This window comes from Podarcis muralis, chromosome 5 (assembly GCF_964188315.1).
Source record: "Podarcis muralis chromosome 5, rPodMur119.hap1.1, whole genome shotgun sequence".
Classification (NCBI taxonomy): Eukaryota; Metazoa; Chordata; class Lepidosauria; order Squamata; family Lacertidae; genus Podarcis; species Podarcis muralis.
This window is the reverse complement of record NC_135659.1, coordinates 16,894,718-16,907,656: the sequence shown is the minus strand read 5'-3', so window position 1 is coordinate 16,907,656 and position 12,939 is coordinate 16,894,718. Positions and strand designations below refer to the sequence as shown.

General features: G+C 43.7%; 1 protein-coding gene across 2 annotated transcripts in view; it reads left to right on the top strand.

Moving 5' to 3' along the window:
- BRINP3 (BMP/retinoic acid inducible neural specific 3) overlaps positions 1–12,939 on the top strand; it is a 258,191-nt gene that overhangs the window by 173,146 nt on the left and 72,106 nt on the right. For both annotated transcript variants that reach the window (XM_028732515.2, XM_028732517.2), the window contains exon 5: positions 6,690–6,795. In XM_028732515.2, coding sequence (XP_028588348.1) covers positions 6,690–6,795 — 106 coding nt within the window. The remainder of the gene's footprint in view (positions 1–6,689; positions 6,796–12,939) is intronic.

Sequence of the window (12,939 nt, the reverse complement as noted above, 5' to 3'; positions counted from 1 at the left end):
TGCAGAAATATGCAGGCATACCATCTTTGCTGCACATTTAATGACTACCGTGGGGCGAGAAAACGGCAAAACTAGAAAAATAAAAACCAATATCTCCAAGGGCAATATTGCCCGCTGATATCACAAAAATTCAGTCTTGCCACATGGCTGAGAGGCAATTACTTACTGCACATATAATCGGGTCATTATCACTGTGGTTCTGAGCTTTAACTTAGTGGAAACTGTCGGCATTTCCTCATTAATGCCAAACGTTAAGAGCTTTATTTCTGGGAATTGAAAACCCTGCTGCCCAAGACAACCTGTGCTGTGATAATCTTTGGAAACAGCTCACTTGGGACTCGCTCGCCTGTCTCACATCAGCCTGCTTTATGCTTCTTTTGTTATTGGCACTGAGGGGGTGCTGTACAGGAGATAGGATATTAAGCAAGTTTGCTTTTGATTGTTTGGCAGGAAAATTGAGGCTTTGCATTATTATTATTTTTGCTGTGCTCTCGGTGCCTTTTCCAATTCTACTGTCTGGAATATCAGGACTGGGAGTGTAGGGGACCATGTTCCCTAGCTCCTTCCCAGTCTCAGGCCTAGCCTGGCCAGCTTTGTGCTTTATTAAGCCCATGCCTCAATGCTGCATTAAACCTTGAAGCGCCTTCGCCTCCCAGAATGCAGAGGGGCCATTTCATTGCTCCTTTCATAAAGGTAAAGGGTAAAGGGACCCCTGACCATTAGGTCCAGTCATGACCGACTCTGGGGTTGCGCGCTCATCTCGCTCTATAGGCCGAGGGAGCCAGCATTTGTCCGCAGACAGCTTCCGAGTCATGTGAACCACAGCAGCACACGGAAACACCGTTTACCTTCCCGTCAGAGCGGTACCTATTTATCTACTTGCACTTTGACGCTTTCGAACTGCTAGGTTGGCAGGAGCAGGGACCGAACAACAGGAGCTCACCCCGTCATGGGGATTCGAACCACCAACCTTCTGATCAGCAAGTCCTAGGCTCTGTGGTTTAACCCACAGCGCCACCCATGTCCCTCATCTACCTGCATAGCTTACAGCAAAAAGCAGACAACAAGCCAAATAAATAGTATTTGGCAGAAGCCACACTCTGCAGCGCAATGGAAACAGTGCTGATTGTGACAAATAAGTCAGAATGCAAATAGGTCACTTCCTTCTTACACCCCTTACTCCTTCTCATGATCACTGAGTGTGTAGTTGATCACATGACCCTGTTCCACCCTTCCGTGCATGAGGGATTGTTCATTTAGACCAGGACTGTCCCAAGATATTTTGCTGCCTGAGGCAAAGGACAACACACACAAATTCCATATACAAAAGAAGTTAAGATTGGCTGTTGAATCTGTCTTCAGTATCATGCACTAAACCTGAAAGCAACAGGGTAGCTTAGAAGATAGAATATGGGGGCACAGGTCTTCACTGTCCCTCAACATCTGCTGCCTAAGACAGCTATTAGACACTCCCTAACAGTAGGGCCAGCCTGGATTTGGACACTTCTGTTGTACAATATGCGTGGTCGTGTTTATACATTTTCCCCATTCACTCTCATTACAGCATATTAAGCCTGAAATAACAAAAAGTGGAGCAGATTGGTCATTAGTGTCTTGAGTACAGACATGCTTTTGCAAATTCTCACTTATGGGTAGATTGTGCCGCAAAGTTGGTATGTAAGTGAGAGTCCTTTTGGCCCTCATCACACACATATCACACACATGCAACTTTTTTAACCCAAATACAGTGTCATCTTCCCTAATCTGGGACCTAATGAGTTAATGGCAATCGGTACTTATATTCAATTGCCTTGAATGGCCTATCTGAATGAAGGATGAATCTGAATATGCAAAAGCAGAACATGTAATGATTAGGCTAATTACCACCCTTCCCTTATTTGGTTACCTGAGAAGTTTCAAGCTGTAATGAGAATGAATGGGAAGAATAAACATGAGCACATAAATCCTCATTATGAAACAACATTATGTGTTCATGGTGCATTAAAAGTAGATGACTCTTGAAAAAGGGAGAAATCCTAAGGACTGGGTCAGAGCAAAGATCCAGTTACTTTTCTAGTAGTGGTCAGGCAAAGGCCTCTGGGAAGTTGCAAAGCTGGAGAACAAAAATGTTGAGCACCTCTGTTCTTAGAGACATCTATTTGACTGTCCACTCTCTGTTGGAAACTGAGCACTGTTTTAGACTCCTCTTTGGTCTGATCCAACTAAGCTGTTCATATGGGGTTTTTTTTTGCTGCAAGAGGTAGTTGTAAATTGGAATAGACCTACTTTGTCAAAGTAAAAAGGTAAAGGTAAAGGACCCCTGACCGTTAAGTCCAGTCGCGAACGACTCTGGGGTTACGGTGCTCATCTCGCTTTACTGGCCAAGGGAGCCGGCGTTTGTCCGCAGACAGTATTTCTGGGTCATGTGGCCAGCATGACTAAGCCGCTTCTGGTGAAACCAGAGCAGTGCACGGAAATGCCGTTTACTTTGTCAAAGTAGACCATTGCAAATCCAGATGCAGTGAAGCCATAGGCCAGGGGTAAGGGCTTGGGAAGTTGCAATAAACACAGGACAACCATTTCTGGGAATAAACAGGCCACTAGTGCATTGATAACAGATGTTAGCTGGTTTTGGTGCAGGCATTGGGTGTGTGTCCTGTACCAACGAGCCTGTCTGCTGGATGATTATTGGCAGGGTTAACCAAGGTTAAAGATCACCCTATGACATACATCAAATCAAGGCTACCCTTCCGAGGTCACCATTTTCGGAGTGATTTGACCAATCAGGCACCCATCTTGGCATCCAGATCAAAGATCTCCCTCTGGATCCCTTTAATGGAATCCCCTGATTCCTTGGAGTGGAGGTGGGGCTCCCACACATCCCTGACTAGGGATCCAACCCAATGCCTTATCCACCACCTGAGTCAGCCCCTCTCCGCAAACTCACTGCCAAACTGCTCATATCTGCAACCAATCCCTAAGGCCATTGCAAATATCCAATAACCAGACCACATTACCCATTGGCGATAAATACACCTCATAAAGTCTGACCACAACTGCTGCTTTTCTCCAGCTGACAGTAGGAGGTCCTTAGCAACCAAATTCTGCTGCACTCCAGTTTTGCTTTTAAATTCTATTTTGGTTTTGATTTGTAATGCTTATTTGCAACAGGCAGCTGGGGATAACTCAACAGATACTTTTGTAGCACCTTAAAGTCTAGTAGATTGATTGTGGCGTAAGATGTACAAGTAAAATCAGACATCATGTTTGGACATAATAAACTATGCTTTAATGCTACATGAATAAGTTTTCGATTTGTAGAATCCTGCCCCCCCCCCATCAGCCATGGACATTTTTTCTCATTGTCAACTACGGTTTGTAGTTATGTCTGAACTAGGATAGATTGTGGTTAGTTTTAATCATGGTTTGCCCAAGCAAGCCAACTGTGATTTCTAATCCTGGCTCATTCAAATATAAACCATAATTAAAACTCACCACACTTACTGGTTTGGATATTATGACAACTGTGGTTAGTTAAAAACTAAAGTAAATACTACCAATCTCACAGCCATGCTATAGGACAGGGGTCGGCAAGGTTTACCAGCTGGATCACTCCCACGGAAATCGTCTGTGGGCCAGACTGGTGCAGCGCAACACCAGAAATCGCTTCTGCGCATGCCCAGACGCCGAAAATCTAGCCTTATATTTGCAGAAGATGATTACTTCTGCTTAAGTGGGCAGTACAGTATAACTATTGTCTAACACATATTGTCACAGGGTTGGTTTATCTAGTGCAGTGATTTTCAAGGTGTGTTAAGGAAACCCTGGCATTCTTCCAAAGCTTACTTGGGGTTCTGCAATGACAAATGAGAAGAAACACATGAAAGAAGTAAAGTACTTTCCCCCCCCCTCTCTGCTGTGCTCAGAATTCTTTGCAACGTGTTGTGGTTCCAGGGCAAATTTCTGGGCATTCCTCAGTATGCAAATTGAGATAGTGCCCTGAAGGTAGAATGCTTGAAAAACCATCTATCGCAAGCACCTGTTTGTAGTGCCAATTTTGCCATGCTTCTTCTAAGTAGTTTTTGGTTTTTTGCATTGCTTTGTTTTGCATTTTGGAACTTCCAGGACAATCAAAAAGAGAAACATGCAGGGAGGTAAGGTTGGACACTAGACATTAGTTTTCCTTCCCATATTCGACTCTATCTGGGAAAAATGAAATTCCTTTCTTTTTAGGTGGACATTGCATCTCAGGAAAACTCCCTCTGACTCATTGCATATATTACAGTGTCTCCTGCTTAGGTTGTCAATGAACATTCAAGATAATTCAAGCTGGGATTCTTAAGACCGGTTTTCACAGCATGAAAGTTTGCAGAAACAAATGTGTGGATCAGAATTTGTTTGCGTTTGGCAGTGATTTCATCAGACATTTAATTGTACAAAGTGCTTTATAATGCTTAACTTGCACAATCTGAAATATTGATTTGATGTTGAACGTTGTGTAAGGGTGTTCTTTGGTTTCTGCAGAGACTCTCAAAAGCAATAAATGAACACATTTTGTACCCAAAACTTGAATTTCATGCCTAGATATAGCAAGAATAATTCTGTATTACTTAAACTACTGTCCAAGCACACACAGCTGAAACTCTATTACTGGTTTCAAGATAAGAAATGTTATAATAAAGACAGTTCTCAAAATTTAAACCATAGGTCTTACAGTAATAGATTCACCAGGGGATGCAAATTCTGTTTTGAAATACACAAACATTCGTTTTGTAGTTTTGTCAAGGGGAAAAGTCATACTGGAAACAGATTTTCACATTGACCAAACTCTTAGGCTTTGTGGTATACTCAACCATTTCAGTAATTAGCAATTCTAAAGCTGTTATTGGTATCAAATGAAATTGCATTGCATCTCATGGGACACCCTATTGACCATAATGGGTAAGGGAGGGTAAAAAAATTGAACTGGAGTCATTTGTCTATGGTAAACTTCCCAGGTTTCAGGCCACTGTAGCAGTCACTGATTAATATCATTGCCAAGAACTGAGGTTGGTCTTTATTTGTATGGGTTTCATGATTACATCAAAATATGGATTTAATACATTCTTAAGACTTAGATAGTAAAATGAAGGGATACAGGGGATCAACTTTAAACATGCAACCATTTCCACAACTGGCCCCTTGTGTCTTTTGAGATTGTGCCTCTGAATTTAGTAGGAGTTACTTCTGAGCCGACATGTGTAGGATTATACTGCAAACCATCTGAATGTATGTATATTAGGAATCAGCAGGACAAGTTAGTTGTGGCTTAATTTAAGTCCCATTGATTTTTGTGGGAACTAAGACCAATTAAGCAAATCTGAATCCAGCCCGTTTAAATTTGTATATTTAACATTTGTAGATTATGTTAAATCTTGCAGATTTAAAATTCAATGGTATAATCCAGCCCAAACTGAACAATTGGAAGTCCCATTGATTTCAGTGTAAAGTTTTTATACATGCTTAAAACATTCCCCACTGAAATTAAATGGTTTTAAAAATAAATAAATAAATGCTGAGCTTTGGTTGCTTTACTTTGTTCATGTTGTTTAAAATATTTATAAATTTCAAAGTAAAACCTCAAATGTTGAAAAAGTATGAAACACAATAATTCAGAAGTAAGTAAAAATTTCTCATGAAAAAAATCAGATAAATCACACACCATACACACACACACACACACACACACACACACACACCAAACTCCTCCTGAACTGGAGAATTTCACCCAACCCAAATATTCAGCGAAGTGACTTTGCCTGTTTTGTTGCCTGTGAGTAGTATGAAAAAACTGGAATATAACTGTGGATTTAGTTTTATTATTGTTCAATATACTGAGCCAGTGTGGTGTAGTGATTAGAGTGTTGATCTTGGACTGGGAGACCAGGGTTCAAATCCCCACTGAGCCCTGAAACCTTCTAAATGTCCTAGGCCAAATACTGGTTGCATCCACATCATTCATTTAAAGTACATTTTTACTACTTTAACCATTATGGCTCCCCCTAAAGATTCCTGGAAACTGTAGCTGTTCCTTACAGGGATTGAACCTGCAACCTTGGTGTTATCAGCACCATGCTCTAACCAACTCAGCTATTCAAGAAATGTTGGCTTAGATATAGTCTGCCCCAAGTTCTTCTACTCCTCCCCTCTTAGCCCATTGCTTCCTTTACCCACCAATTGGAACCAATAATATGTTTTCATACTGTATTAACCAAGTTGAAAAATCTCAGAAGGGTAGTTGAGTAGTTTTCTGAGGCCATTCTTTCAACCAGACTGTTGAATTCTACGCCCCAGCCCCCAGCAAATATGTAATGAAATTATCCCCTGTTACACCACCCCTGAATATCATCTGGAGGGTTTGGGGAGGGGGTAGGTTTTCACACAGCCCTTACAAAAATGCAATTCCCAAGATTTTGCTAAAATTACAATTTAATTTCATCTCTGTAAAACACGGTGATCTGATACGGCAAATAAGGCTGCTGTCTGTGAAAGGGGCTGCTTAAAAGAAGCATCTATCCAGGTAAAAATGTCACACCGCTTGTATATATGAAAATTAATTCTATTGCTGCACTGTGCTAGGTGTTTTTAAAAGGAAACTTAGCTTGTTCTGTATAATACAGCAAATGGTTTTCCATTCCCTTACTCACTAGGTAACAGAAACCCGGACTGGTCCTCTTGGCTGCAGTAACTATGACAACCTAGATTCTGTCAGTTCTGTTCTGGTACAGAGTCCGGAAAATAAGATTCAGTTGCAAGGTACGTGGGTGGAATTTTGTTAATTTCTTGTAGGAAGATGTTTATAGGGATATTTGTCATTTTATTTTATTTTTTGAAAACTTCTTCCTGAGCAATATATTCCATTGATCTTAAACCAGTGAGTGGAGAGTGAATATGTGTTTATGTGTGTTTTTTGCCACATTGGAAAAGCCAGGCCTGTGAAACTTGTGGAACTCCTTGGGTTAGAGCAGGTGTCGATCAAGTTTGGGGATCCCAAAGGCAACATTCCTTTACCAGCAACCTTCTGAGGGCCACATGTTGGTGTGGACAGGGCCAAGAGCAAAAGTGGAAGGGCAACTGATATAGCTATCTATCCTCTATCTATCTATCTATCATCTATCTATCTATCATCTATCTATCTATCTATCTATCTATCTATCTATCTATCTATCTATCTATCTATCATCATCTATCTATCATCTATCTATCATCTATCTATCATCTATCATCTATCTATCATCTGTCTATCTATCTATCTATCTATCTATCTATCATCTATCTATCATCTATCTATCTATCTATCTATCTATCTATCTATCATCTATCTATCTATCATCTATCTATCTATCATCTATCTATCTATCTATCTATCTATCTATCTATCATCTATCTATCTATCATCTATCTATCTATCTATCTATCTATCTATCTATCTATCTATCATCTATCTATCTATCATCTATCTATCTATCTTCTATCTATCTATCTATCTTCTATCTATCTATCTATCATCTATCTATCTCTCTACCTATCTATTTAATCTCCTTTGAACAGTGGGGTAGTTTCCTTGTCCCCACCTAGAGGTTTCATCAGAGTATATAATCCTAGAGCTAGGATAGCTCAGTTGGCTAGAGCACGGTGCTGATAACGCCAAGGTTGCAGGTTTGATCCCCATATGGGACAGCTGCATTGCAGGGGGTTAGACCAGATGATCCTCAGGGTCTCTTCCAACTCTACAGTTCTATGATTCTGTTGTCAGTGGCAATTGCTGGCAAGTCAACCACTTAATAGTGAGCTAAATGATTTTGTGCTCACCTGTAGGTGATAGAGATACTCATCCTTGTGCTACCAGCTACCATCAAGCTAAAATACCCATATAATCTCAAGGAAGGGGAAACAGACACAGATCAAGCTAAAACACTTATAGGATCACGGGAAGAAAATAGCAATGGGAAATGTGAAACAAAGGTTCTGGTTGTTTGCCTTCTCTTTTTCAGTACGTTCTTCCTTGGTTGCTGGTTACAGCTACAGAGATGATTTGTAAAACTCAGATAATTTGTGCTAAGCTTCTTGAAATTCTTTTAGCTTCCCACAAAATTTCACATCTGCTTGGGCTCCTTCTGTGAAAGCTTTTGACGGTGTAAGACTTTCTCCTGAAAGCAGCCTCTGCCACCATCATCCAAATGGAGCTGTTCCTGGTGCTGAAACCTTTGCTGGTTTGGAATGTGGGCTGCCTGAAAATAACACATTTTGGCTCTTGGGGCAGGCAGTGAGAATTATCTTCCCACTGAATTGACGTATAAGCTCAATATCCACCCTCCCCTTCCACTTCTCACATAATAGGACAGCCTATCTTGAATATCACATTGTATGCCTGATATTTTGGGGCATATAACAGTTTGATAGATGATCCTGTCATTTTCATTGGGGCTCATATCTCCACTGTGTTTATGGAAATTATTTGCCGTTCGGAAGCTGCTCTCCCTGCGCTCGACATAATATTTGTCAGTAAAATGCTTAGGAAATTGGTTGTTACATCAATCACAGACCTGTTTTGATACATGCTGTTGGATTCCTACAGAAAAATCGCGGCACACAGAACTGCCTTTTAAAACCATTTCATAGTCAATGTTGCCTTGGTGAGTAAAGGGTAACACACAGTCCCAAGTTTACAATGCTCCCCCCCCCCACACACAAAATACCTTTACATATAAAGATAGATGGCAAGTGAAGTTGAGAGAGAGAGAGGAGCACAGCCCCAGCTGTGGTTTTGTTATGAACAGGAGCCATGTGGTTTTTGGACTTTTAAAAAAATTTCATTACATGTCTTGTGAAGACTTTCCTGATCCATAAGATCAGACTTTGTTTTCCCCCAAATTCCTGATTTTACCTCTTCCAGATTATATAACGTTGTTTTCTTCTTTTTGGTATACTCATGTATTGTTAGTTTTTATGTTATTTTTGTTACATTATTTTGTTGTTATGTTTTTATGTTATTTTGTGCATATCTCTTAGGGATTTAATATTAAGTTTTGAAGTGCTAAGTAAATAAACAAACGAAATAATAATAGCTTGCTGGCCTTCCACTTCTAGGGGTTGGGTTTTTTTTTTGTGATCCTCCCTCTTGAAGTGGTATCATCCCAGGAGGACAACACCATATACTTTGAATATCATAAGGAGACCCAGAGAAAAGGGATTGCATTCAATGGAAAATACATATAGGGCATAGGGGTGCCATTGCCTTCCTCCTCCACCCTAAGCCCCATTAACCCTACAACCTAGATGAAGAGGGAGACAACAGATATAACCGAATGGAACTAAAGCAGCTTAAAGGCCAAGTACTTGGATGGAACTGGCTCAAAGAATTTGGCTCCCATTCATTTGTAAACACCTGCATTATATTAGAAAGGACCAGATGTGATGAGCTGGAAGGATGATACCTGCTAATATTTCTACTCAACACAAGACACGCCAAATTCAATCCTTGATTGAATTGATTTCTTCCCTATTTAGTTTGCATTGCTTCCTGTGCATTGCTGCCTGCAAATGTTTCTTGACTGCTGTGATCAAGAGAGTAATCCTGGTGCAAAGGTCCATGCGTCAAAACACAGCAAAGCAGAGAGACCTAGGCTCAGCAATTCCAGATAGCACAAAGCCAGTTCTAAACTCTCCTTCATTTTTTATCGTTTTCACAAAGGGAAAGCACTCCAGCTAATCTTCTGTCTGATAAAAACAACAACAACAGTTACCTGGATTGATTTGTGAAACACATGTATACATGTAAATATTTCACACTGGTGTAGATGCCACCAGTTGTGTGGGTCTTTCCTATACTATCAACATCCCACAGGAAGCAGAATGCCCTATCCACATATTTGGGTTGCTGTAGTGGCACTGTGGGTTAAACCACAGAGCCTAGGACTTGCCAATCAGAAGGTCAGCGGTTCAAATCCCTGCGACGGGGTGAGCTCCCATTGCTCGGTCCCAGCTCCTGCCCACCTAGCAGTTCGAAAGCACATCAAAGTGCAAGTAGATAAATAGGTACCACTCCGGCGGGAAGGTAAACGGCGTTTCTGTGCGCTGCTCTGGTTCGCCAGAAGCGGCTTGGTCATGCTGGCCACATGACCCGGAAGCTGTCTGCGGACAAACGCCAGCTCCTTCGGCCAATAAAGCGAGATGAGCGCCGCAACCCCAGAGTCGGTCACAACTGGAACTAATGGTCAGGGGTCCCTTTACCTTTACCTTTTAGTCACTGCCATTATCAACAACATTCACTCATTGTCATATTTAGTGCTATTTCTACATATTCCTCAATCTTGTGACATTGTAGCAGGGGGAAGCAGCTCCCATGCTGATCATATATATGTGTGTGTGATCTTCATCTGACATAACCAAGGGGTTAATCTAAAGTGGAAGCAAGCTAGAAACAAGGGCCGTAGGATAACAAAGGGCTCTTTGCACACCTTCATTTCATCCTGAACAAGTGTTTTTGCACATGCTGAAATGTAATCCTGCATTACTTTTGTGTAGGGCAATGCCATGTTTCCTGGGGAGTCGGGCCTTGCTTTCAGCCCCGCCCCCAATATTGCACCCCCTTCCTTTGATAATTTTGCACTGTGTTCAGCAATGTCTGCAAACTGATTCTGAGCTGTGAATTCCTGCTCAAATGCAAGGGCTCTTGAGTGATTGGGATTCCCATTTGTGCAGGGTTTCTGTTGGCACAAAGCCCTTAGATGCAAGCATGAGCGTATGCTTTGGAGTTCTGTTACATACAACTGTGTGGAACACATGGTTTTGAAGAAAGGGGGTGTAATGGCCAAGGAATGGCTGGAAGTGTGAACATAGCATTCACTGGCTCCCCAGTGAACATGGGATTGCCCCATACCTGAGTAATGTGGGCATAGGGCTATAGTTGCTAGATCAATAAAACAAAGTGGGTACAGTTCAGGTTATTGTGACCTGAAACATGACTCTTTCATTGATTTAAGAAATACATAAAGTTAAGTCAACCTGGCATTCCCCGTCTTGGCAGACAAGCTTTGTTGATTTCAAAAGTGTCTCTTTGAAAAGGAGAATAAAAGCATATTGAATGTTAGATACATGGGCAATAGCGCACTGCTCTTAAACATTTCTTGCATATTAATAGAGCTGCTTTTCTTAAGATTTCATTGGCTCACCTGCCTGGTTACCTGTGGCAGTTCAGGGTCACCTCCATACAGCCAGTTTCCCCCTCACCATCAGGTTATTCGTATGCAGTGCCAGATTTACATATAAGCTAAACGAGCTATAGCTTAGGGCCCCACTCCCTTGGGGGCCCCAAATTTTTTTAAAGGAAAACAAAACTGGATATACTTTTCCAAAATATAAGATAAAAAACAAATAAAATAAAACCTACATACAGCAACAGTGTTTTGTGTTTCATAGGCTCCTGTGATGTAAGTCAGTGTTTCCCAACCACTGTTCCGCGGCACACTAGTGTGCCGCGAGATGTTGCCTGGTGTGCCGCGGGGAAAATTAAAAAAATTGAAAGATTTTTTTTTTTTAAAGTCAAATTTTCGATTGGGGCGCCGTCACTAGATGACCCCTGGGGTTCCCTCCCTCCCTCCCGCTCTGCGCCTCCCTCCTCCTCCTCCTCCTCCGGGGAGGCCCTTCCTGGCTCTCGGCCAAGGCTTGGTGGCTGCCACTCACTCACTCGCTCGCCCACCCGTCCCTCCATCCCTGCACCCGGCCTCTCCCCCTCCGTCCCCGGCGCGGGGGCTGCCGGGATCCGTAGTCCCCTCGCCCTTGGGCTCTGCGCCCGCGCGGGGTGCGCAAACTACGTTTCCCAGCGTGGCCTGGCGGGCCGGGCGTTTTGTTTGAAGCGCTCTTCTCCTGGCCATGGAATGAGCGCAGCGGCGGCGGCCGGGCGGGCAGGGGCTCTTCCGCGCAGACCCCGCGCAGCCTGCCTGCTCCCCCCCGAGATCGGGCGGCAGGATGGAGCCCGGGGATCCCCGCGGAGGCGGAGCGGCAGAGGCGGAGGCTGCCCCCCAGGTAGGGCTGCGTCGGGGGTTTTTTATTTTTGCAATGCTGCATCCGCGCCGGAGGGGACGCATCGGACCGCGGGGAGACCCCTTGGCGGGCGTGCAAGGCAATGCATGCGTGCAGGCGTTGCATGGAGTGCAGTGCAATGCAATGGCAACGCGGCGCCCTGCATGCATGCATGCAACTTCCACCGGCGCTCCGGACTTGGCAGGTGAGGGGGGTCCCCAGTGGGCGGCAGAGAGAGCCGGGAGGGCGAAGGGGAGCTGGGGGGGAGCAGCGCTGCTCCCCGAGCCGAGCCCGGGGGGAAACTTCGGCGTCGTTGCGCCGGGTGTTGGAAGCGGAGGCTGGCGGGGGCCCCTCACCTGCAAAACCTGGTCGCCTCTCATATATTTCGTGCATTGCATTCATCGCCCGCTTTCTCCTCCAAGGAGCTCCCGGGGGCGCGTGTGGTTCTCCCCGTGTTATCCTCGCAACAACAGCCCTGCGAGGTGGGTCAGGCGAGTGGCCCAAGGGAGCACCATGGGATTGTCCTGGCCAGGTGGGTGATTTGAACCCTGCTCTCTGCCCGGTCTTCGTCCTCATTTAGCCCCCACATGTGCATGACTGTGCATGACTGAGGTTTTCCCCCCTCGTCTTGGCTATGGTGTGAGTCTGTGCTGTTAATTAATGGGGTTCTGCCTTCGGAGAAGATGAGCCAGCCCTCAAGGAGGTGATTATGTAATTTGCTAGCAATTCATGTCCCTCCCGGCGTGACGCTGCGCGCTGACGTCACGGGGCTGTAATGGTGGTGTGCCTCGAGATTTTTTTCATGAAACAAGTGTGCCTTTGCCCAAAAAAGGTTGGGAAACACTGCTGTAAGTAATGGGTCCCACCTGCTAGCCT